The sequence below is a fragment of the Zootoca vivipara genome, chromosome 5 (genome assembly GCF_963506605.1).
Source record: "Zootoca vivipara chromosome 5, rZooViv1.1, whole genome shotgun sequence".
In the NCBI taxonomy this organism is placed as follows: domain Eukaryota; kingdom Metazoa; phylum Chordata; class Lepidosauria; order Squamata; family Lacertidae; genus Zootoca; species Zootoca vivipara.
This window is the reverse complement of record NC_083280.1, coordinates 9,235,387-9,261,912: the sequence shown is the minus strand read 5'-3', so window position 1 is coordinate 9,261,912 and position 26,526 is coordinate 9,235,387. Positions and strand designations below refer to the sequence as shown.

Sequence of the window (26,526 nt, the reverse complement as noted above, 5' to 3'; positions counted from 1 at the left end):
GCAAGGAGTGGTCACTCAGGTGAGGCCACTTGGTACCTGGTGGCAGGAGCTGGGAGGGATAAAAGCTCAGCATTTCCCTTCAGCTCTTTGCCACAGCAACGCTACCTCTGCCTGGTTGCCTCTGGCCTCTTGCTCCTTGGACCCTTGCCTTGCCGACGCCTTGATCCTTGGACCCTCGCCTTGCCGACGCCTTGATCCTCGACCCTTGGACCTTTGCCTTGCTGATGCCTTGCTCCTTGACTCCCAGACCTTCGCCTCTGCCTTGCTCCTTGACCCTGCGACTGCCTGCTACTGGACCCTCAGCCCTGCACCTGTTCCTGCTTCTACACCTCCATCTTGCCTTTGGTCCTGACGTCCCCAGCCAGGGCTTCAACCGCCCGCCGATTGGACCGTGACAATTGCTGTGGATACACAACCTGACTTTCTGCCTCCAGGCACTGCGACTGTCACGGTGGGGTTCATGTTGCCACCCTTCGTGCCATGTTTGCAGACATCTTTGTAATGCAGAGTTGGTTTGCCGATAGGACTGGTGGCCAAAGCCAGCTCCCCATAGAGTGTGTCTTTGGGGGAAAGCAAAACCGGGGAGGAGACAGTAACCTCAACCCTCACTCATCAGAGTCCAGCGGAGTGCTCAGAGTTCCCTTATTCTGAGATCAGGACTATGGGTGTACATTGTATAAATGCCTAGACTCTTTGACATTCTTGCTGAAAGTGCATAGGAGGCTAGGTCAGTGAGCATGATTCCTCCCCCCTCCATGCAGTGGGGAGGAGGGCATTCTGCATGCAGTGGGGAGGAGAGCATTCATTCCCCACAAAGACGACCCCTGAAAAGAAGAAGCCCAAACTTACCCGCAAAAGGACCAGCCTCTCAGGACCCTTAAGTGACATGCCTGGGGACACAAAGTGTGTTTTAAGGGAGCACCCCCAGGGCTTATTCTACCTGATCCTATCACTGCACTAAGAATAGCATTCAGGGGCCTTCTGAGTCGATGCACAAAAAGAAGGGCAGTAGCAGAGGCCCTGCATGATCTTCAGGAGTTTTAGCAGCGTGCGGGAGATTACATGGGAGGCTGGCTAGGGTCAAGCTGTTCTAATTCCCTGCGGGTGGGGGAAGGAAGAGCCTACTGGGACAGTGCTCAAGTCAAGGGCCACCCTTGCCTCCTTTTCTGTGCCATTGCAGCCTGCTGAAACCGTGGACACCTGGCTTTGGGCATCAGAACAAAGCTGTCAGAAGTGCTAGGAGTTCACCTTAGCCCTTCTGTGCTCTGTGAAGACTTTGCACCAGGAAAGCCCCCACAGAGGCACATGGGTTGACGCTCAGCAGGCCACCAACTTGTTTTGTTTATTAAAGAAGAAGAAAAAAGATATAGCATCAGTATAATAATAAAGGCAGCCATCTTGATCCCTGGTTGAGAAATGTAAACAGAAAATGAATGATTTATGCAGAAATGGAGCCAGAGCAGAACAGCAAAAGCGGAACGTTGGCTTCAAGCCAGTTGGAAGAGCAGGTGTTGCCCAAGCATCACAAAGGGTAGTTGTGTGGGTGTTATGGGCCCACAGGAGGAACAAAGGTGCATGGCTGAAATACTGTAGCAGGCATGTCTATGTTGTTGTTGTTTAGTCGTTTAGTTGTGTCCGATTCTTCGTGACCCCATGGACCATAGCACGCCAGGCACTCCTGTCTTCCACTGCCTCCCGCAGTTTGGTCAAACTCATGTTTGTAGCTTCGAGAACACTGTCCAACCATCTCGTCCTCTGTCGTCCCCTTCTCCTTGTGCCCTCCATCTTTCCCAACATCAGGGTCTTTTCCAAGGATTCTTCTCTTCTCATGAGGTAGCCAAAGTATTGGAGCCTCAGTTTCAGGATCTGTCCTTCCAGTGAGCACTCGGGGCTGATTTCCTTCAGAATGGATAAGTTTGATCTTCTTGCAGTCCATGGGACTCTCAAGAGTCTCCTCCAGCACCATAATTCAAAAGCATCAATTCTTCGGCGATCAGCCTTCTTCATGGTCCAGCTCTCACTTCCATACATCACTACTGGGAACACCATAGCTTTAACTATACGGACCTTTGTAGGCAAGGTGATGTCTCTGCTTTTTAAGATGCTGTCTAGGTTTGTTATTGCGTCTATAGTGAAATGCAAAAATGCATATATTAGGGTAAATTATATTGGGCATAAATATGAGTATATTCATGAAATGGCCAATGAGTGCATATGTGGTCGGATGACTGACAAGCTCTTCTGCTGTTTGTTTTAATGTTTTCCCAAATTGTCATTGTCAACTTTTTTTTTTTAAAAAAAGAAGTGTTTTAAGCATACAAGTCCACTGGTAATTCACCTTTTGCTGCTTTGCACTGACCTGTAATAGATTCCTTGGTGTGCCTAAAGACTGTTTTTGTAGCTTGTTGCTGACAAAGAGGATGCACTGGGCAGAATCTGAAATGCACCCCTTTTCATTTCTCTTTCTCTCAGCGTGTCTGTTTTTAACAGAATCCCATGGCTCTTCTGCTGCTCCGTATAAAGGTATCCACCCCTCCCAAATGTGCTATAGTCTATGGTCAAACAGGGGTTGATCATGCTTCTAAACTCTGCAAATACTTATTTGATTGGATGGTATTGTGGGACAGAAATCAGGTATAGTGCTTGCGTAAAATGGTTTTAGGCCTTGCCCACAATTCCATTGCGGAGGCTCTCCGTAGCCCCTCTAGGGGCTGAGAAAAAGTTCAGGCAGGGGAAAGATAGAGAATGAGGCACAAATCCTCCTGATGCTTTCGGGGGGGGGGAAGGGGTGGTCTGGGAAGTTCACTGTATCCCGCAGTGTTGCACAATCCTGTGTCTGCCAATTTGGAAGGCAGAATGGGAGCAATCTGGGAGCGTGCCCCAACCATGGACGAGGCACCATTACCAGCATGATTTGTGGAAGGTTCCTCCTCAATCTGGACAATTGGTGTTAATCAAGAGGTGCTCCCGAAGCTTCATATGCAAATGGGTTGCAATCAATCAGCTGCTAAAAGAACCGGGGACTAAAGGAATTTGAATGGTTTTCTTAAATTTGAGAATCCCTACCACAGCTGTGAAAGGAAAGGGGAAGGACAAGGTGCTTTGTGCTCTCTGATGGTTTTCTAATGGTCTTTTTTCACCTCTCCTCCTCTACATAATGAAGAGATTGTGTACTTGCTACTCTGCTTGATACTTTGGGAAAAAAGGGGAGTTGATTCATGCTTTACAAGGAATTTATTAAGGTTTTGCTAAATAGGTGCCACTCCGGTGGGAAGGTAAACGGCATTTCCATGCGCTGCTCTGGTTCGCCAGAAGTGGCTTAGTCATGCTGGTCACGTGACCCGGAAGCTGTGTGAGGACAAATGCCGGCTCCCTTGGCCTATGGAGCGAGATGAGCACTTAACCACAGAGTCGTCCACAACTGGACCTCATGGTCAGGGGGTACCTGTTAGGATTTCATAGTAGATTCTGTTCCACCTTAAATAGGAACAGGCTTGGCAGAGGATGTTGAATGTATCACATGATATATATTTCCGTGGGTTGTACTATTGTAATGCTGTTAGTTAGTCTTGCTTTCGCTTTGAGGATGGAGACAGACACGTTTGGTCTATCTTCCGAGATGCTTTAGATGCTTTGTAATAAACGCTTGTAAATATGCAAGGACTTCTCTCTGAGTATTCCTTCTGATGCTGCTGCTGCTGCCACACCACGCTAACGCTGGAGATGAGCTCTGCTGATTGCGTGCTCAGGTCACCTTGAGACCTTGAGTTGTGTTCCATGGGAATCACCGGGACTGAGGAGAAGAGGAGGCTGCCGGCTGGACCTCCCAATGGTGATATCCCAACAGTACCTTTACCTTGGGACGCGGGTGGCACTGTGGGTTAAACCACTGAGCCTAGGGCTTGGTGAGGTTTCCAACTATTTTTCTCTGGAAGTTGAGAAAGACAAAGAAGATAGTTTTCTGGTGCACCAGACCCAGGAAATTACAGAGGTATTGAACAGGATGGATTTGGGTGATACAAATCCTATAGACACACCTATGGTGCCAGGTTATCAAAGAGATGATAACGCAGAAGCATTTTCTGACACCACTTTGTATAGATGTGTTCTAGGCAAGCTATGCTTCATTGCTAAATGTTCAAGACCTGACATTGCTGCAAGCTGTGATTTGCTTGGCAGGCATGCTGACAATCCTACTGTTAAGGATTGGCAAGCTCTGCAGCGCATAGGTCACTATCTTCGAAGCACTATGCACTGCAGGCTGAAGTTGACAAGTCAGAAGACTGGAGGTCTTGAGATTTTTGCAAATGCAAGTTTCACAGGTGGCACAAGCTCTTCTGGGGTTTGCTACTTGTACAACCACTGTCTGGTTGGCTGGATGTGCAAGGAGCAAACAATAGTGAGTCTGAGTTCCTATGCAGCGGAACTCAACACTCTCTCATTCTCGCTCACAGATTGCGAGTGGTTGATGCAACTGTTTCAGGATGTCAAAGTCAAGGTGACTTGTCCAGTACAGGTGTATCAGGACAACATTTCCTGTTTGGATTTGCTAGCTTCAGAAGGTTGCAAGCAAAGGTCCAAGTTCTTGCAAATGAGGGTACGTCATGCAAGAGAGTGTATCAGGAAGGGACCAGGTCAAGTGTCCTACATGCCAGGTAATGATTTTCCTGCTAATGTGTTGTCCAAGGTTGTTAACAGAGAACAACTAAAGATGGATGTGCTAAAACTACAGTTGGGATTACTGAAGTTTAAGGTTACACAGAATGGGGGAGTTTTGTTAGGATTTCATAGTAGATTCTGTTCCACCTTAAACAGGAACAGGCTTGGCAGAGGATGTTGAATGTATCACATGATATATATTTCCGTGGGTTGTACTATTGAATGCTGTTAGTTAGTCTTGCTTTCGCTTTGAGGATGGAGACAGACACGTTTGGTCTATCTTCCGAGATGCTTTAGATGCTTTGTAATAAACGCTTGTAAATATGCAAGGACTTCTCTCTGAGTATTCCTTCTGATGCTGCTGCTGCTGCCACACCACGCTAACGCTGGAGATGAGCTCTGCTGATTGCGTGCTCAGGTCACCTTGAGACCTTGAGTTGTGTTCCATGGGAATCACCGGGACTGAGGAGAAGAGGAGGCTGCCGGCTGGACCTCCCAATGGTGATATCCCAACAGTACCTTTACCTTGGGACGCGGGTGGCACTGTGGGTTAAACCACTGAGCCTAGGGCTTGCCGATCAGAAGGTTGGCGGTTCAAATCCCTGCGCCAGGGTGAGCTCCCATTGCTCTGTCCCAGCTCCTGCCAACCTAGCAGTTCGAAAGCACGTCTAAGCGCAAGTAGATAAATAGGTACTGCTCCAGCGGGAAGGTAAACGGCGTTTTCGTGCGCTGCTCTGGTTCGCCAGAAGCGGCTTTGTCATGCTGGCCACATGACCTGGAAGTTGTACGCCGGCTCCCTCGGCCAATAATGCGAGATGAGTGCCGCAACCCCAGAGTCGGTCATGACTGGACCTAATGGTCAGGGGTCCCTTTACCTTTTACCTTTACCTTTACCTTTTTATGCCCCCCCCAGACATACGATGCACAGGGGCGGTGTCACAGTGGCCGGAGTGGACTACTTCAGAGTAACGACGCTACGCAGCTCTGCATTTTATTCTTTTATTGGTGCTGCGTATTTACAGTGCTCAAGTCATTGCTATTTACACGGAGCGATGTTGTCAGTCGGTTTCAGAACCTCCTAATGGCTTTTGGCGCGTCTTTCTCCAACACAAAAGCTTTGGCAGACCCATCCTCTTGCCCCTCCTCTTCCTGCGTAATTCTGGAGTTGGGGGGATGGGTCTTCCCCCCTTGCTTGCCCCTTCCTGTCCCACCTGGGACCCTGGCTCCACTACCTTGCCTGAGCCTCGGACACGACTTCCTGCTTCCCCACTGGAATCGGAACTCTCCCTGCTTTCCCCTTTGCTCGGGGACGGGCTTGAACTCAGGAGGGGAGGGACTTCGCGATATCCCCTGTCCCTCACATCCACCCCCCTCCCAAGCTCTCCTTCACCCCTCCCCAGGCCCCCCCCATGTGTCGGTGACGACTGGAAGCCTAAAAACTCGGTGCTCTCCGATCCCGTTGGTGTGAACACCTCCCCCCAGTCCTGCGAGCCCCCCCCTTCCGCCTGGGAGGACGGGAATCCCAAAAAGTCCGTGGCGTCAGAGCTGGTGGGGGTAAAAATGTTTTGCCAATCTGCTCCTTCCTCTGACTGGGTGGATCTTGGCGACACCCATACCTCATCCTCTGGTTCCTCAAACTCCGCTTCCCAGCGCCATGGTGAGCTGCTCTCCCATGCCTCCTCCTCCTCCCCCTCCCTTTCCATGTGCCAGGGCTTGGGTCTGTGGGGAAAGAGGGCGTGAAATTCTTCCACCAAGAATTCCTCCTGTATCTGAGTGGCTGGGACCCATTCATTCTGGGACGGTGGAGCGTCCTCCCATGCCATGAGGTACTCCAGTCCCCCCACCCCCCACCTTGAATCCAGGATGGCCGTGGCCTCATTGAGTTGCTCCCTGCCTTCCCTCTCCCCCCCTCCCTCGGGGGTTTGTTCGCTGTCTCGGAGCCTGCTGCTTTCCCTGTACGGCGACAGCAGCGATCTATGAAACACTGGATGCACCCTCATGTCCTCTGGCAGTGCCAGCCTGTATGCCACCGGGTTGACCTGTTGCGTGACCGTGAAGGGGCCCAGCCTTTTGGGTGCCAGCTTTTTGCACCTCCCTCTGGTGGGAAGGCCCTCCGAGGACAACCACACCTTGTCCCCCACCCTGATGACCTCCCCTTGTCGCCTGTGGCGATCTGCCCCCTTTTTGTACGCTTCCTTGGCCCTCTCCAAGTGTTCTCTGAGCTGCTGGTGCACCGTCTCCAGTTCCTCTGCCCAATCCTCAGCCTGTGGGCCCTCCTCCTCCTCCTCCTCCCTCTCCCTCTCTGGGAAAGATCTGAGGTCGCGCCCGTAATTGGCCTTAAAGGGCGACACCCCTGTGGAGACGTGCACTGCATTGTTGTAGGCAAATTCTGCTAGTGGCAAGCGATCCACCCAGTCCGTTTGCCGCTGGCTGACGTAGCATCTCAGGTACTGCTGCAGAATGGCGTTGACCCTCTCCGCTTGTCCGTTGGTCTGCGGGTGTCTAGCCGTCGACAAGCTGACCTCCACCTGCAGGAGGTTCATGAGCCGCCGCCAGAACCTGGAAACAAATTGGCGGCCACGATCCGAAATAACCCTTAAAGGTAATCCATGCAGTCTGAAAATGTGATCAACAAACAGTTTGGCTGTCTCTTCTGCCGAGACTGCCCTGGCACACGGTATAAAGTGACACATTTTGGACATAAGGTCCACCACCACCAACACTGCAGTCTTACCCCTGGACGAAGGCAGATCTGTGATGAAGTCCATGGACACCACTTCCCACGGCCTGTGTGGTGTGGCTAAGGGCTCCAGCAACCCTGGTGGCGCTGCTCTGACCACCTTCGCCCGCTGGCAGGTGGTACAGCCCCTTACATAGTCTCGAACATCTTCCCGCACCCCTGGCCACCAGAAGTGTCTCATGACTAGGTGAGCGGTTTTGTCCCTTCCAAAATGCCCCGCTGTAGGGTTGTCGTGCATCTGCTTGAGGACCGTACGTCGAAGCTGGGTGGTGGGCAGGTACAGCGCACCCTTGTAGAAAAGCAGCCCTCTGCGTTCTGCAAAGTCTTTTGCCTGCTCCCTCCCCCCTCTCAGTTCTCTGAAGATGCGGTTGGCAAATTCATCCGCTGCCGTCAGTGCTGTGAGTTCTGCCTCGCTCACCACAGCTGCTCCGCAGGACCATGCCGACGGGGGGAAAATGTGCCTTGGGGCTGGTGGCGCCTCCTCCTCCATGTACTCTGGCTTGCGGGAGAGGGCATCCGCCCTGACATTCTGCTCCCCCGGGATGTAGTGGATGGAGAAGTTGAAGTTCGAGAAGAACTCTGCCCACCGTATCTGCCGCTGGTTGAGCACCCTGGCAGTTCTCCAGAACTCCAGGTTCTTGTGGTCTGTGCACACCTGGATGGGGTGCTTTGCGCCCACCAGGAAGTGTCGCCAGTGCTGGAACGCAGCGTAGATCGCAAGAAGTTCCCTATCAAACACTGTGTAGTTGCGTTCAGGCTGTGTCAGCTTCCTGGAGAAGAAGGCACAGGGTCTCCACTCCCTGTTGGCGTCCAGTTGCAACAAAATTGCGCCCACAGCTTTTTCAGAAGCATCTGTCTCAATGCGTAGGGGCGCGTCCTGCACCACATGGAACAGGTTTTGGTCTGAGGCGAACACTCTCTTGAGGCTTTCGAACGCTGCTTGCGCCTCTGGTGTCCACTTGAACTTCTGCTTGCCTCTCAGGCAGTCCGTGATGGGAGCCGTAACGCGAGAGAAGTTCTTGATGAACTTCCTGTAGAAGTTAGCGAAGCCTAGTAGGCGTTGGGCATCTTTGCGCGTCCTGGGGCTGTGCCAGTCCAGGATGGCCTGCACCTTGTCCTTGTCCATCGCCAGCCCCTTGTCTGACAGCTTGTAGCCCAGGAAGTCCACCTCTTTGGTGTGAAACTTGCACTTCTCCAGCTTCACATACAGGTGGTTCTCCTTCAGGCGTTGCAACACCTCTCTGACATCTTTCACATGCTGCACCGGGTCATTCGAGTAGATAAGGATGTCATCTAGGAAGACCAAGCATTTCCTGAAGAGGAGGGACCCCAGGACGTGGTGCATGAAGGCCTGGAAGCATGCTGAGCCCCCTTGCAAACCGAAGGGCATCACCAGATATTCAAAAGAGCCCAGAGGCGTGAACATCGTGGTTTTCCATTCATCTCCTTCCCGGATCCTGATCAAGTTGTACGCCCCCCTTAGGTCCAGCTTGGTGAAAATCTTGCCCCTGCGTGCCGCTGTCAGGAGATCATCCACTCTGGGCATGGGGAAAGCCACTGGCTCTGTCACCGAATTCAGCCGTCTAAAGTCCACCACAAGACGGCGCTGTTGCGTGTCTTTCTTGTCCACCCAGAAGACCGGGCTGCCCCCTGCTGCCTTGCTTTCCCTTATGAACCCCCGCTTGAGGTTCTTGTCGATGAAAGCGCGCAGATCCTCCAGCTCCTGGTCTGACATGGCGTACAGCTTGGCTGGGGGTATCGTCGCCCCTGGCACCAGGTTGATCTGGCAGTCAAAAGGCCTGTGCGGGGGTAGGTGGTCGGACTCCGCTTCGCTGAAGACCTCCTGCAGGTCCCAGTACTGCTTGGGTATTGCCTCACCCCCTTTGATATGCATGGTGGCCACCGTGGCTATTGGAGGCCCCTCCCCTGGTTGGTGCTGCATGCAATGTTCCAGACAAAAGTCCGACCCAAACGTGATGCACCTCTGGTGCCAACTGATGGAGGGGTCGTGGCGCGCCAGCCAGCTCATGCCCAAGACGATGGGGGGGTCTGAGATGGTGGTGACGTTGAACGCCAGTGTCTCTGAGTGCCTTCCCACCGTCATTCTCATGGGGGGGGTTTGATGTGTGATGGCCCCTCCCAGCAGCTCCCTGCCGTCAATGGTTGCCACGTGCAGAGGAAAATCCAACTGCAAAAGCTGGATTTGGTGCTCTTCTGCAAAGCTTCTCGAGAAGAAGTTGGCGGACGCCCCACTGTCAATTAAGGCGAGGACCGTCAGGGGATAGCCATTTGGGAGCGTTAGCGTCACTTCTAGAACCACTCCTGCTCTGGGAGGGGTGGGCTGGCTCTGCACCTCTCTGTGCGGGTGGGCGGGCTGGGGCTGTTGTCTGCTGACTGTGCCTGGCTGCTGCCCCTTGTCTCCTGCAGCCAGGCTTTCCCGTTTCCCTGCTGTGGTGCTGCGTCAGTGGGGGAGGGCACCACCGTTCCCGCCTTTCCTTGCCACTCCCTGCGATGTGGGCAGTCTCTGACGAGATGCTGGGGTGAGTTGCAGAGAAAGCAATTCCCGCCCCTTCCCTCCTTGCGTCTTGGCGCCGCTGGGGTTTGAAAAGCCCGCGCGCGCGCGCTATCAATCTGCATGGGCTCCTGGTCCTGGCTGGCTCCAGGCGTGGCTTGAAAGGGTTGTTGAGGGAGTGGCTTCTCCTGCGACCGTGGGAACCAAGCCCGCTTTGCGCGCGTCGCTTGCTTGTCGTTCCACCGGGATTCCTGCCTCACCCCCACCGCCAGAGCTGCTTTGCTCAGCTGATCCATAGTACTGGGCTTTGGACCTCTCGAGAGTTCATCCTTCACCTCCTCGCTCAAACCCAAGTAAAACGCAGCTTGCATGGGAGGCGAATCCAAAACCCACCCCAGTCTGTGCACCAGCATGGTGAATTTCGCCCAATATGCGCGAACTGTCATATTTCCTTGGCGTAAATTATGCAGTTCCTCCTTAGTCTGGTCCAAATGACTATCGGACGAATACATCGTCCTCAAACCTTCTAGAAATTGTTGGACATTTTTCATGCAAGGATTCTTGGTTGCGATTAATGGTCTTAGCCACTCCCTGGCTGCTCCGGTGAGATGTTCCACAATAAACGCTACTCTGTGCTCATCATCGGGGAACTCATTCTGGTGCAGCTCAAGAGCATACACGATCTCAGTTTCAAAGCCCTGAAACTCCTTCGGGTCTCCATTGAACTTGCTTACAAGGGTCCCTGCTCTCCTTCCTGGCAGCACTTGGACTTGGGGAGCCCCTCCCGCCTTGTTTTTCTCTGCATCCAGCTTGTTTTGGAGGTCTACCGCCACCGCCCTTAAATGCTGCTCTTTTTCCTGGAGCTCTCTCACCTGTTCCGCAAGTTGTAGCCGGTCGTCCTGGACCTTCTTAGTCTCCTCTTTAGCTGCCTTCAATTCTCCCTGCGCCTGCAGCGACAGCTGTTGCAGTTCTAGCTGGGCTTGCTCAGCGATCTGCCGCCACTTCTCCGCCTCGGACACGCTCATCCCGGCAACTCCGAAGTAGCCCAAAAAGGATTAGGAGGTTGCTGTCACAGTGGCCGGAGTGGACTACTTCAGAGTAACGACGCTACGCAGCTCTGCATTTTATTCTTTTATTGGTGCTGCGTATTTACAGTGCTCAAGTCATTGCTATTTACACGGAGCGATGTTGTCAGTCGGTTTCAGAACCTCCTAATGGCTTTTGGCGCGTCTTTCTCCAACACAAAAGCTTTGGCAGACCCATCCTCTTGCCCCTCCTCTTCCTGCGTAATTCTGGAGTTGGGGGGATGGGTCTTCCCCCCTTGCTTGCCCCTTCCTGTCCCACCTGGGACCCTGGCTCCACTACCTTGCCTGAGCCTCGGACACGACTTCCTGCTTCCCCACTGGAATCGGAACTCTCCCTGCTTTCCCCTTTGCTCGGGGACGGGCTTGAACTCAGGAGGGGAGGGACTTCGCGATATCCCCTGTCCCTCACAGGCGGGAAACCTGATTTTAAGAAATTGTGTTAAAGTAATTTGGTTTGATTTGAAATAATTTGGAAAATTAATAAAAATAATTATTTTTAAAAAGTATTGCTCCACACACACACACACACACACACACACACACCTTTTTGCTAGGCAATAAAATGGGAGATGATTTTTGGGCACAGGGCAAAACTCTCTCTCTCTCTCTCTGTGTGTGTGTGTGTGTGTGTGTGTCTGGCAACCATCAGAGCTGCTTCCATTAGCTGCCTGACTCCTTTTTTATATAAAATAATAATAATCCAGAAGTGTCACTGTCACAAGAGGTTCTGGGTTAAAAAAGATAGAGGTTTCTGCCATAGCTGCCAAGTCTCCCGTATTCCCCGGGAAACCCCCATTTTCCCAGCCGTTTCCCGCTGGCATCCCGGATTTAAAAACCCCCTGTAAATCCCCCAGATTCTTACTGGCCCAGGGAGGCTCCTTCTGCACATGTCTGGAGGCTCTGGACATGTGCAGAAGCGATTTCTGATGCTGTGGCCATTTTGGAAATGGGCAGAGCATGCGTAGAAGCGACTTCCGGTGCTGTTCTGCCCAGTTCCAAAATGGCCGCAGCGTGACTTCCGGTGCCATGCCGCTGCCGATCCCAGATTTTTCAATCTGGGGGTTGGCACCTATGGTTTCTGCTCTGTGTTGGAAGGCAATCTTGGCCTCACCCCTGAAAGCTAAAGCTACGCTATGTTATAACCCGTTGCCATTCTGGGCAAAGATGAAAAATAAAAAAGCCCGACATGGCCATCAGGACAAGCATGAATGGAAATGCTGGTGCTGACCAATGAGTTTTTCTCTCCCATGCCCGTTTTACTCCCAGAGCCGGTCTGGACACTAGGTGGACTTAGGCTGCTGCCTCAGGTGGTGATGGCAACGGCATGGCAGGTCGGCACCTCCCATTTTGCCTCAAGCAGTTAAGCAGGGTGAGCTGCCCCTGTTCACTGCTCCACCCTGACAATTGTGGGGAGGGATTTTCCCCTTTCATCCTTAGCCACCTCCCCCAGGCTGAAGGTGAAATTTCTCCTGTGAGAATATATGTCTCACCACTTTCACTCGACAAGACAGACACCTCCAGAACTTCCTGGTTTCCTCAGCCTAAACTGCCCCCAAACACACACTTCATGATGCCTTGAGGTCTAGAGGCCTGCTTTGTTTCAAAGCGGAAATGAGAAAGGTCTGGTTTCTAAAACAGCCACTCAAGAGGCAGTAATGTCGCATCACTCTTTTATTGAGTATTGTTAAGCTTCCTTGCAGCAGAGAAAATGTCGTTCTCACATTCACAAGGACGAGGAGGTCAGGGATGGGCGAAGAAAAGAAAGGAAAGACTAGGATCTCTGGCCACCATTGTTGTTTAGATTCATGAAAATATCCCACCCCCGCAGGGACTAAAGAATGCACAGCTGAGCTGTGAATGTTTGGGGCTTTTCAAGTATTGCTTTTGGGATGCTATAAGGCCCAAGATGGGCTCCCTATTCGCTGTCAATCATTCCTCCCCTCCATGGACTTTGGTCCAAACAGCATGGGAATACTACAAGAGGGGGCTCATTTGGCAAAGCACTCGTGCAAATCACTAACATTTGTACCACAAAGATTCCTCTGGTGCCCTTTGTGTCAATTCACTGCACAACCAGTTGGATTTTATTATTATTACCTTTTGTGGTGAGAGATTATAATGACCATCTTTTTCTCCTCCCCCCTTCCCTTCCTCCTCCTAAACCGCTCCTCTCATGCTGTGAGGATGCAGTACCACATGTTGAATAGCTTTTGGGGATTCTACAGTACCCAAACTTTAGGCCTTCTTGGGCTCTGGGGGCAATTTTATGGCAGGCCTTTGGGGCAGCTCGACGCCAGGGATAATTCTTGTGCTGTCTCCTGGGCACGTAGCAGAGTTTGAAAACCCAACAGGGAATGGCCCAACAGGGACTGGTTTGCCATCAGGACCATCTATATCAGGGAAGTCGACTTGAGGGGTTCCTGATGGCCTCTCTGCCCCGGGGGGAACAGGTTCCCCATCTAATTGTTCAGGTTGAATTTCTGGCAGGGAATGGAGAGATACATGTTCGTTTGAAGGAGGGAGAACAACCACACGGCCCACTGTTTCTGGCAACTCATGCGAGTTGTCTCCGTGATGTTTGCGGTGGTGGCGGCGGTGATGGCCATGGCCGTGACCGTGACCATGCCCTTTCTGGTTATGGTGTTCTTCACTGCTTTTGTGACCTTCCCGGTGTCCTTCTTGCCCAGGTTTAGGTCCAGGTTGTGGATTCTGATCATCTGTGTCGAGTGGCTAATAGGGAAAAAAATATTAGAATTGTTCATTTTGCAATTTCATTTTCATCTTTATATATGTATGCCTTTATTGGGACTTATCTTCCACACAAGGGGACGCGGGTGGCACTGTGGTCTAAACCACTGAGCCTCTTGGGCTTGCCGATCGGAAGGTCGGCGGTTCGAATCCGCACAACGGGGTGAGCTCCCGTTGCTCTGTCCCAGCTGCTGCCAGCCTAGCAGTTTGAAAGCACACCAGTGCAAGTAGATAAATAGGTACTGCTGCAGCAGGAAGATAAACAGCATTTCCGTGTGCTCTGGTTTCCATCACGGTGTTCTGTTGCACCAGAAGCGGCTTAGTCATGCTGGCCACATGACCCGGAAAGCTGTCTTGGACAAACGCTGGCTCCCTCAGCCTGAAAGCGAGATGAGTGCCACAGCCCCATAGACTCCTTTGACTGGACTTAACCATCCAGGGGTCCTTTACCTTTACCTTTTTACTTTATTTTCCACCCTACCCAAGAGTTTCAGATCAGTTTCAATGCATTGAAAAAAATGGTAAAATGTCAGAACTGATGAGGCTAATCAAAATGTTCAGCTACAGTATGTGTCTGAACCACCATTCATTGTAAAGACATCTGTCACAGTGTTTCAAATTCCCCACATCATAAAATACACATTTTAGAATAAATATTCGCAGGGTGCATGCAAATATTTATTCGTATGCACCCTGCAAATCAGGTGCTTGAAGTAATATTGTTTTCTGCTGCTCCAGAGGGTAGGACCATGGGCGTAGCCAGGGGGATGCGGGGCGGGGGCAGCTGCCCTCCCCCAAATCAAGTAAATAAATATAAAATACTTAACTAACTGACCATTCGTGTTGCAGATAGCTCAGTTCTGCCCCCCCCTCTAACAAAAGTCCTGCCTTCCCCCCCCATCATAAATCCTGGCTACACCAATGGGTAGGACCCAAGCCAATGGATTCATATTGCAAGACTAAAAATTAGGAGGATCTTTCTGATGGGAAGAGATGTTTGACAGTGGAATGGGCTACCTCAGAAGGTGATGGACTCTCCTTCGCTGGAGGTTTGTAAACAGACATTGGGGGGCCGTGTGTCAGGGGTTCCTCAGCTGTGATTCCTGCATTGCAGGGATTTGATGACCCTTTAGACCCCCTCTAACTCTACAATTCCATGATATAAATGCATTGCATATGCTCATTTACTGTGGATTATTACTTCCAGAAAATAATGCGGCAGCTAGACTGGTGACTGGGAGTGGCTGCCGAGACCACATAACACTGGTCCTGAAAGATCTACATTGGCTCCCAGGATGTTTCTGAGCACAATTCAAAGTGTTGGTGCTGACCTTTAAAGCCCTAAATGGCCTCGGTCCAGTATACCTGAAGGAGCGTCTCCACCCCCATCGTTCTGCCCAGACACTGAGGTCCAATGCCAAGGGCCTTCTGGCAGTTCCCTCATTGCGAGAAGCGAAGTTACAGGGAACCAGGCAGAGGGCCTTCTCGGTAGTAGCGCCCACCCTGTGGAACGCCCTCCCGTCAGATGTCAAAGAGAAAAAACAACTACCAGACTTTTAGAAGACATCTGTTTTGGGAAGTTTTTAATGACTGATGTTTTAATGTATTTTTTATCTTTTGTTGGAAGCCGCCCAGAGTGGCGGGGAAAACCTAGCCAGATGGGTGGGGTATAAATAATAAATAATTATTATATGCTTGGCTGAGCAACATACCTGTGGGGGGTAGAGTTCACACCGCGCTCCGACATACTTCTGATGATCTATCTGGCTGTTTACCACGGAACCTCTGCACAGGCCTGTCTCCTATGAAATAAACCAGATCCCTCCATCAGCAAAGCACGAGCGATAAAAAAAACAAGCCTGCCTAGACCTTAGGTTCTAATAACTAAAGCGGACGTGGGGAACCTTTCCCTCCTTGGACGTGGGGAACCTTTCCCTCCTTGGAGCGAATGTGACGGAGCTGGGATGGCCAAAGGTCAACGATGTACTCCCAAACACAATATCTTTCTCTGGCACCCGCAGGTTCCATTCTGACACCTTAACTGAAATTAGGCTTGGCAGAAGCCTTCTTTAGCCAATGAAAGCCTAACTTGGTTGTGGGATGCAACTTGGGGGGGGGGTGAGGAAGGAGGTTGCAGCTGGGGTGTGGGGAGCTGTGGCATGTTCATGGTTCCCACAACAAGTTCTCCAGGTTGCAAATGTGCCCATATGCCCAAAAAAGGTTGGCGACCCCTGTCTCAGTTGCACTTTCACGAAAGATTGATAGAAAGGGAGGGATAGTGGCAACCATGTGCACAAGTCCAACTGTGCAATAATAATAATAATAATAATAATAATAATAATAATAATAATAATAATGTGTATGGCACCCTATTCCCACAGTATAAAGCCTCGTTTGTGTGCGCTTAGGCTAACATCCAGGGCTTATGTTATCTACTTATGCTATCTACTCATGTCCTTGGAGAAGAACAAAAAAATGGTGCAAAAATGTTCTCCTTCTGGGTTCCCCAAACTTGAGTCTCCAGCTTTATTTGGACTGCAACTCCCATCATCCCTAGCTAGCGGGACCAGTGGTCAGGGATGATGGGAACTGCAGTTCCTATAGAGGCAAATTTCAGCACAAAGTGAAGGAATACTCACTGCCGTTTCACGTGGGAGGAGTTCACACTTGGAGATATCGGGGACACCCTTGCCTTTGGTACAAGATGTCTCCTGGATCGTATATTCCACTGAGTTCGAAGGGCCAATAACCCACTGTGCAAAAGAGCAGAGGCAATGTGTTAGAGCAGTCTGTGTTGTCTGGGTGAAGTGCAAGGAGGATAGAAGACAACAGCCCTCTCACATTCTCGTTGGCCCTCCGCCTCGCTCCCCAGCAACTGGTGCAATTAGTACTACATTTATATCCAACTTTTTCTCCAAGGAGCTGAAGCTGCTTCTCCCCCTCTTCATTTTAACCTCACGACAACCCTGTGAGGTAGGTTAGACTGAGAGAAGGTGACCCTGTGAGCTTCGTGGTTGAGTGGGGCTTTGAACCCTGGTCTCCTAGGTCCTAACCATGCCATCATGCTGGCATTAGAAAATATTCTGCCCCCAAACATGGAATTTCCAGTTATTCGTGGCTTATAGATAGCAAGAAGGCCTCTATGCAACCGTCAACTATCCTGTGATGAATGGAGGCGTGCGTGATGTATAGAAAACTTCCCCTCTAAATGGTGACGCTGCAGTCCTCCAGGTATTTGTTAGACTCCAACTCCCATCAGCCAGAGTCAGCAAGCATGACCAAGGAACAGGGATTATGGGAGTTGTAGTCCAGCGAGATCCAGAAGGCCACATGTTCCCTGCTCCTGCTTTCAAGGATGCCCAGTCGCAACCTTACCTGTGACCGTGCTTTGGTGATGTTGAGGAGGGCAAAATAATGCACATGGTTGTTTTCTAAGTTGAACTTGGCAAGGCTCTCTGCCGCCGCCTCATGGAACTTAGCTTCAGTTGGGTCCCCGGGAACTGGGCAGTCAGGACAAATTTTTGCGATAGCCCTTGATGAAACTATTTAGAAAACAAACAAGCATAGTTGGACTTGCATAGCTAAGTGTTACTTTAAGTACAGCTGAATTAGTGTGCAAGCAGAAGTGGTAATATGCTTCTTAATCTTGTTAAATAAAGACACGTCTTTGGTTTGCTCGCGGACCTTCAGTTTTATCGAGCCTTCTTTCTGGTTTGTTACTTCCTGATGTTACAATAATGCACGATGCATTGAGCAAATCTTGTTTTTTAAACAAAAAATGGCAGTCGCTGGGTGGGATGGGTGGGAGGCGCCAGGGGCACCCCCCATTTCTGTGGCATGATAGCATTGAACCTGACCCCCCAGACCCCAACATAGTTGCATTATCATGCCCAGAACACACCATGCAGTTTGGCATACCATAAGGAAACACTGCTTTGAAATGTCAAACATTTTGCTTCGTTTTTAGAATTCTAAGTCGGGATTTCAGTCTTGTGATTCCCCTGCCTACCCAATCACAAGCGGTGCTGCAGTTTTAGTTAGAGTGATCAGTTGTAACACAGGAGGTGAGTTGTGGTTCCTAAATTTATCAGCATAAACTGCATCTGAAACTCTTCGAATGTTCAGCTTGTGGCTAAATATCTTGTCAATGGACTTCCGGTCTGGCGCCCTCACCGCTCGGCGCGGGATCCTTGAGCTCCGAGGTCCCTAGCGCCGCTGAGGAAGGGGTGAGCCGCGTGGGCGACACGGCCACCCAGAAAAATCCCAGATTTGGCTTTCTGGGAGCGTGGAGATCCGGCAGTGCTTCGCAAAGTCCCATTTGTGGCCCAGTAAGCTCTTTTTTAGAGCGCCAAGAGCAGACAGACCGGGACGGAGCCTTGGATTCATTCGCTACCTCAGCGGCGTGAAGCCCCAAGCCGGCGGATTCTGGAGTGTCAGATACCTCAAAAATACGAATTGGGCCATGAGTACAACTTTGGAATTTGAAAAAGATTGAATTTGGCCAGGAAAGGGGAGTAAAAAATAGGGAACGGAGGTCGCTCCCCCCCTGTAACGAAAGAACCAGGAAACAGCAAATTTGCCTTTAGCGCAAAAAACCCAAAACATTTTAAAACAACGATACCCCCTTTAAGTGGACTTTAAAGCCCTTCCCTTGGCAGCAGAACCAAGGGAAAGAGAACTGAACATATATTGTGGTTCTGCAAACAACGAAGGGAGACAGAAAAACCTCCCTGTAACTTGGGAACGGCTCCCGGGAAGCCGCAACCAGCCGCCATTAAGTTGTAACAAAGTGGCAGCAGGAAAGATACATTTATCTGCTTGGATTGTCTATACTTTTGATCTGAACGTGGAACTAAATTGCGAATTTGGAAAGATGTGGAGGAATTCATTTGTACAATTTGAACAATTTTAAAACAAGAGCAAGGAACAGCTCAGACCCCTTTCTAGACTTTACATAGAAACGAAAAAAGAAACAACACCATCTTGAGAACAAGAACCCATGCCAGGCTTGTAACATGACACGACAAAGAATTCAGCTAGACAAAACACAGAGCCAGCATCTGGATGAGAACTGTATACAGCAGCTGCTGGAATTGGCTCAAGAAATACTACGTGATCTCTGCAAGGACAAAGAACCCAACCTAGAGGAAGAATATTTCCCATCACCAGAGGAAACTTCGATGCCACAAGCAAAAGACACGGGAATTAACTTTACAATGTTAGATCAAACTCAGGAGGAGCAAAAGAATTGGAACCTGTGGCAACCAGTGAGAGAGGGAACACAGGACATAGACTTAAACCAACAAGCTCTGGAAGATGAGATTTGGGAACGGGTTCTCCTAGTGAGAGGGGGAGAGCCTGCCCCAATCAGAGACTATGATGCTTGGGCAAATGAACAAGAAGGGGTATGGAGAGGTGCTTTCCTAGTGAGAGAAGGAAAGCACAATCCATACAGAGCGCAAGTTGTGGGATTGGAAACTGCAAAAAATGAAAACTGGCATGGGGAATGTGTTAAAGATTTTACACAACAGAAACAGAATGGGAGGGTGGGAAAACAGCAGGGACTGGAGTGGACAAGAGTGGGTGTAGGATGAAAGATTTAGGGATTTTGTAATTGATGGACGGATAAAAAGGTCTGAACTGGATTGTCTTAAGGGACTGGTCGGGACTCCTAGGGAAATGTTTTCCGGGGAAGGGAGGGGGGACCTAGATGGGATTGTCATTTATTTTAATTTTTTAGAGTATTAGAAATGTAATATAGTGGGGAACTTTCGGGGGGAATTTAGAGGCTAAAAGGGATTAATTAGAATAAGATATGTGCACATATGATTTTTCTTTCTTGTATTGAACATTATATTATTTAAGATATGGATTGGTAATGTTAGATGAGGCTTGTTTTTTCTTTTTTCTTTGCATATTATGAAAGCTGTCTGAATGAGGAGTAGAGTAGATTCGGGAAGGGGGGGCGGGGAAGTCGGGAAGTTATTGCCAAGTAATAAGTAAGAATTTTTGTTTTTTGCATTTTTGCATTTTTGCATTTGGTGTTTTTTTCTCTTTTCTTTTCTTTTTTCTTTTTTCTTCCTTTTTTGTATTTTGTATTTTCTTTTTGTGTTTTCTATTTCTGTCTTTGTTGTTTGAAAAATTTCTAATAAAGATGAATTTAAAAATAAATAAATAAATAAATATCTTGTCAATGGCTGGAATGAAAATGAGTATATTATTGGGTACAGCTCAGGCCCAGCAGCTGCATCTTCACCTGCATGGACAAATCTTTAACACCATAACGCAGTGGTTTTCAACCAGTGTGCCGTGGCACCTTGGGGTGCCTTGAATGATGGCTAGGGGTGCCGCGTGCAACGCTGGAGTCCGTCCTTCTTCCCTTCCCTCCCTCCTCTGATGCCTTCTTGTGTCTCTGCCTCCTAAGGCTTCAATAGGTGCTTGTTGCAGCAGTCCTGGCTACAAGCTCCGCAGAAGAATGGTGCTTCTGGGGTTGGCCAGGGGTGCTTCCCAGGCCCCTTTGGGGCAGTGTGAGGAGCCACTTCTTTTTGGGGCGGGGGGCAGGCAGCTCACAGACCAGGAGGCAGCAGCTACTGCTGCCCAGAGGATACCCAAAGATAGGGGAGAGGAGGCTGAGGGAACACCCCATAAGGGAGAGGCTGCCAGCTCTGCAGGCAAGGGGTGATAAGACACGGCTCCTGTGGCACAGAAACAATGCAGCTGGTCAAGGGAGCCGTGGACTCAAAAAGGTTGAAAACCTCTGCTGTAATGGGAATGTGCATTTGTGTGGGTGTATGAATTTCCTTGTTGTTGTTTAGTCGTTTAGTCGTGCCCGACTCTTCGTGACCCCATGGACCAGAGCACACCAGGCACTCCTGTCTTCCACTGCCTCCCGTAGTTTGGTCAAACTCATGTTCGTAGCTTCGAGAACACTGTCCAACCATCTCGTCCTCTGTCGTCCCCTTCTCCTAGTGCCCTCCATCTTTCCCAACATCAGGGTCTTTTCCAGGGAGTCTTCTCTTCTCATGAGGTGGCCAAAGTATTGGAGCCTCAGCTTCACGATCTGTCCTTCCAGTGAGCACACAGGGCTGATTTCCTTCAGAATGGATAGGTTTGATCTTCTTGCAGTCCATGGGACTCTCAAGAGTCTCCTCCAGCACCATAATTCAAAAGCATCAATTCTTCGGCGATCAGCCTTCTTTATGGTCCAGCTCTCACTTCCATACATCACTACTGGGAAAACCATAGCTTGAACTATACGGACCTTTGTCGGCAAGGTGATGTCTCTGCTTTTTAAGATACTGTCTAGGTTTGCTCTTGGACCTTCAGTTTTATTGAGCCTTCTTTCTGGTTTGTTACTTCCTGATGTTACAATGGAGGCAGTGAGAGATTTTACTTTCTTGGGCTCCTTGATCATTGCAGATGGTGACAGCAGTCACAAAATTAAAAGACGCCTGCTTCTTGGGAGAAAAGCAATGACAAGCCTAGACAGTATGAATTTCCTTACAAACATTAATTCAAGCAAATGTATAGAAATACATACTTGGGCGTAAAACGCAGTCGTAGGAACACAGATGAGAAACGTTCCCATCGTTATCAGCGTAAACTGTTACCTTGCACTGCCCATAGACCTGGAGCAACAAAAAGGTAAGTGATGTTTGTAGAACTGATTTGTTTTGCCAAACCAGAAGCCTTCACCTTTTGCAGACTAAGGAGTCAGCTTCTACTTGCAATGCAGAATCTCTCCCCCCCCCCTGCAAAATCTGATATTGGGAAAGAATATTCTTATTTTTAATCTGAGTATCTGAAGAAGTGTGCATGCACATGAAAGCTTATACCTAAAACAAACTTAGTTGGTCTCAAAGGTGCTACAGTAATAGACATTTTTTTATTTTAAAAAATTATTTCGACTGATATTATTTGTTATTACAGTACTTCTCTCTAGCTCTCCATGCATGCAAGGTTTTTTGGTGTTTTTTTTTTTGGTGTTTTGCAGTTTCCACTCAGTGTCACTGGCCTCAAAATGACAGTCTGTATTCCTTCCCCTATTTAGTCTGGATTTGCCTTTTCCCAGAAGTCACCACTAAATTAAAACAACAACACTTCTGTGGCCAATGACCAATATATGATAATTCAGTGACCTGTTTGACACTACTGTACTCTCTGGGCAGGATGATATATTACACCTCCCTCCTCAATGTGGCTACTCTAAAAAGGATCCTGCCCCCTTCCCACAGTCCCAAATCATCTTACCACACTCTATACTGCCACTGGCATCTGCTTCCCTCACTAGAATTTTCTGTGTATTTGGAGAAAGCTTTGGGGTAGAGAAAGGGAACCATGCGGACATGAGCAGAAGGTGGGTGATGCATAGCTGCCAAGTCTCCCGTATTCCCCGGGAAACCCCCGTTTTTCCAGCTGTTCCCAGCCAAAAAAACGGATTTTTTTGTTTCCCCCCGGTTTATTCTGGCGCGCCGGCCATTTTGGAACTGGGCAGAGCATGCTAAGAAGCAACTTTTGATGCTGCTCTGCCCAGTTCCAAAATGGCTGCAGCACGACTTCTGGCGCACCGGCCATTTTGGAACAGGGCAGAGCAGCATCAAAAGTCGCTTCTGAGCACGCTCCGCCCAGTTCCAAAATGGCGGCAGCACTACTTCCGGTCTGCTACTTCCGGTCCAGTCCCTTATTTCTCAGGCAGGGACTTGGCAGGTATGGTGATGTGAACCCCTTAACCTTTCTCGTGAAGCAATTCAAATCTGAAATACAGACCTTTTCAGGTCTCACCTGGAGACATCACCAGAGCCTTACTTCGCACAAAGTCATTTTCTTTTTAAAACCAGACTTGTTGCTCTAGGGCAGGCACCCCCAAACTGTGGCCCTCCAGATGTTTTGGCCTACAACTCCCATGATCCCTAGCTAACAGGACCAGTGGTCAGGGAAGATGGGAATTGTAGTCCAAAACATCTGGAGGGCCAAAGTTTGGGGATGCCTACTCTAGGGCATAGGATTTCAACCTTTTTTGAGCCCACGGCTCCCCTGACCAACTACATTCTTTCTGCGGCACCCCTGTGGGGCTCAGGAGCCCAGTTATGCCACTGCTTGCCTGCCGAGCCGGCAGCCTCTCACCCCTTTTTTGAACACGCTCCCTTGTGGAGGGTTCCCTCAGCCTCCTCTCTTCTCCTTTCTCCTTTGGAGTCCTCTGAGCAGCAGCTGCCACCGCCCCAAAGAGAGGTGCCATCCCACAGGGGCCTGGAAAGAGGATGCCCCCAGCCTTAGCTGCCTGACAGAGACTGGCCAAAGGTGAAGGTGAGGCCAGAACCTTACTTCGAGGCCACATCCACTCCTGGCCAGCCCCAGAGGCACCACCCGCCTGCTGAGCTTGTAGCCAGGGCTGCTGCAACAAACAGCTGTGCCAGCCTTTGGGAGGCAGAGACACAAGAGGGCATGAGAGGAGGGAGGGAAGGAAAGAGGGGCAGGTGCCAGTGTTGCCCGCAGCACCCCTGGCCATCATTCAAGGCACCCTGGGGTGCCATGGCACACTGGTTGAAAACCACTGCTCTAGGGTAACAGCAAAATTTCATCCACTTTAATTGCACAGGCCTAAGATTCCTAGTATGCACTTGAATTCCTCCCACAAAATAGTGGCAGTGTGGAGACATTCCTAGCTTAAAAACAAAACCTAGCACATTCAGTCCTTTTCTGAACCTGGCAGATCGAATGCTTACTGTCTCATGGGCGCTTCTGAAATCGCAATCCTTCCACTGTTTTCTGCTGAGAACGTGGCACACCGTTTCCAGCACATCCAAGGTGAGAAAATACGTAGAGACTTCAGGCGCCTATAGAAGATGAAAGACAGTAAGAAGACGAAACCCTTTGCAGCACAAGACAGAGCAGAATTTGAAAAGGCAAGCCTGGCTGGCTGCCTTTCACGCAAAACAAATTCTATAGAACTAAGTGAATTTAACATTGATGTCAACAAAGTTATTCTATGTAAGTTTAGACTATCAGCCTTAGACTTTCGTTCTCCTGGGATTTCAAGGATCAAAAATGCCTCCAACAGCTGCTTCTTTTGCAAATTGCAACCATTTATTCGAAACCTATAAAGAAAAGGGTCTCACAACTAAACTAGAAAGTCCCCTCCCCCCAATAAATAATGGCTTTTAGAGTTATTTTTGGGTGTTTTAAAAATGCATTCAGCCAGGTCCTGCTTTCTGAGAGCGTTATGCTAATCCCTGTGCTGGTGGTCAACAAAGAAGGTTTAAAGACTCTCCCAAGGCAAACTTTTAAAAATGTAGTATAAACACCAACAACTGGGAAACACTGGCCTGTGAGCACTGCAATTGGAGAACAGCCTTTCCCAAAAGTGTCATGGGCTTTGAAGAAGCACGAACTCAGGACAAAAGGGAGAAAGGTGCTAAGAGGAAGGCACACTTGGCAAACCCTCACCATGATAAACTCCCACCCAGAAACCTATGTCCCCACTGTGGAAGGACATGTGGATCCAGAATTGGCCTCCACAATCACTTAAAACTGTGTTTATGGAAGACAATCTTACTTGGCTACAAGTGATCGCCAAAGAAGAAGATACTATACTAGCACCCAGGACTATTGCATCCGCCCCTACACTTGCTTATTCCTCTGCCTCAGTTTCTCCTTTTTTAAAATGGAGCAATTCTCAGTTAGGATTCAGTAAATGTTATACAGGCTGCAGCTTTCATTCTGTACAACTGAAGCCATGGGGAGGCTGGTGCTGGAACATGCAGGCAGATCTGGGATGGGTTGGAGCAGAAGTTTTTAAGCAGAGGTTGGTTGGCCATCTGTCTAGCTAATATTGCTGTATTCTAGGGGGTTGGACTAGATGACCCTTGGGATCCCTTCCAGCTCTGCAATTCTACAATTCCAACATCAGGAGGGCAACATGTTAGCTACTCCTGGTTTGGAGTGTCCACTTAATAGATAGGACAATGGCTCCCCCTTATCCCCTCCCTGTGGGTGGATACTGGACTTTCTCTCAGATCGCTCCCAGAGGGTCCAGTTGGGCCCTTATATGTCTAACATGCTTAGGACTAACACAGGAACACCACAAGGATGCGTGCTTAGTCCGCTCCTTTATACTCTTTATACGTATGATTGTGTCGCTGCCCACCCTAGAAATAGGGTTGTCAAATTTGCAGATGACACAACCGTGATCGGGCTCATCTCTGATAAGGAGGGTAAAACGGACTATAGAGATGAGGTGGAGAGGCTGACAGAGTGGGCAGAGTTAACAACTTGCTCATAAATACTAAGAAAACAAAGGAGCTTGTGGTGGACTTTAGGAGACAGAAGAACAAGGTCCAGCCACTTTTGATTGACGGAATTTGTGTGGAGAGGGTAACAACGTTTAGATTTCTAGGCATTGAGTTACAGGAGGATCTGTCCTGGAGTGTTAACACAAGGGGGCTTGTGAAGAAGGCGCAGCAGAGACTGTATTTTTTGAGAATTTTAAGGAAAAAGCATCTTCCACAAAACCTGCTGCTTGCCTTCTATCACTGTGCCATACAGAGTGTGTTCACGTACGGTTTATGTGTGTGGTACGGAAGCTGTACTTCTCAGGACAGAGCAGGGCTGTGTAGAATTAATAAAACAGCTGAGAGCATTATTGGCTGCTCACTCTCCACCTTAGAACAAATCTACACCACCAGGTGCCATAGAAAAGCACTAGACATATCAAGAGATCCAACGCACCCTGGTCACCATTTCTTTCAGCTCCTGCCATCGGGACGGAGATATAGAACAATGCAGGCAAGAACGAGCCGTCTCAGGAACAGTTTCTTCTTTAGAGCGATTTTGGCCTTAAATGGAAAGCCTGGACTTTGAAGTCATCTTATTTTACTTGTTATTCTGTATTATATTTACTGTTTTTAATTAGGTTTTGTAATTTTGGATTATGCGGAACGCTTTATCTGAGTGGATGTAGCAACCGAGTAATTTTGTTGTTCCCGCAAGGTGACAATGACAATAAAGATATCTTATCTTATCTTATCTTATCTTATCTCTTTTATCTGATGTTTTTGAAGATGGTTGTCCCCAACTGCAATGTAGAGAGCAAAGTCAGTACGAGGGTAGCTGCTTACCTTCGGAAGTTGCCGGGCATCAAAGATTCGCTGAAGACCAAGCACGTACCCCTTTTTTTCATGGGAATTGATCCAGTCTAGGGCCTGATCTGCAGCTGCTTTGACTACAGAATTATTGCACCCTGGGGAAAGCAGTCCTGTCAGTGGTGGTCTCGGTGGGTGTCCTGGATGTGGTGGAAGACGGGCTAAGGAACACAATACCTGTATCCCGACCAGGAAGGAAATTAAAAGGGCCATATTGGAGGGAAGGAGAGTCTGCAACCCCTCTGGAGGAGCAGGCTTTGCAGTGCACTCAGGTTTCTTTATATACTTTTGAGGCAAGTCACTAATATTTGCTTTTCTTCCTCCCTGCGGCCAACACCTTTGAACCTGGACATGCAAACTGCAAACACTGAGTCAACGATCAGAAGGTTGTGTTGACAGGTTGAAAATGTGATTTTCCAACCAGCTCTGGACCCGTGTCCTTGGCTTCAGATTGAAGTCCGCAGAAAACATCTAGTAATAATGATGCCAAACTAACCACTTGTTATATAAATTCTGGCCAAGATCTATGGTGCAATCCTTTGGAGGTTTACCGAGAAGCAAGTCACACTGTTTCTGATGAGGATGTTCTGTTACACACCAGAGGCAAGTGTGTATAGGAGCGCGGCCTGGATGCGAACTTATTAC

The 26,526-nt window shown here is 49.3% G+C and overlaps 1 protein-coding gene across 1 annotated transcript; it reads right to left on the bottom strand.

Moving 5' to 3' along the window:
- Positions 1-12,652: 12,652 nt before the first annotated feature.
- Positions 12,653-26,142, bottom strand: FETUB (fetuin B). Its single transcript, XM_035133722.2, has 7 exons — positions 25,858-26,142; positions 23,467-23,577; positions 21,285-21,372; positions 17,120-17,286; positions 16,384-16,497; positions 15,457-15,546; positions 12,653-13,726 (listed from the first exon to the last, which is right to left on the bottom strand). Exons 1-7 carry the CDS (start codon positions 26,092-26,094, stop codon positions 13,232-13,234), a joined length of 1,302 nt encoding a protein of 433 aa, XP_034989613.1. The 5' UTR covers positions 26,095-26,142; the 3' UTR covers positions 12,653-13,231.
- Positions 26,143-26,526: the final 384 nt, after the last annotated feature.

What these genes read in the sequence shown, in the direction of transcription:
- FETUB (XM_035133722.2), bottom strand. Translation starts at nt 26,094, where the DNA reads ATGGCCCTTTTAATTTCCTTCCTGGTCGGGATACAGGTATTGTGTTCC. An exon ending in TCAGAAGCGCCCATGAGACA is followed by an intron (nt 21,373 to 23,466) that starts GTAAGCATTCGA and finishes TTGTTGCTCCAG; the next exon opens with GTCTATGGGCAGTGCAAGGT. An exon ending in TCCTCCCACGTGAAACGGCA is followed by an intron (nt 15,547 to 16,383) that starts GTGAGTATTCCT and finishes TTTATTTCATAG; the next exon opens with GAGACAGGCCTGTGCAGAGG.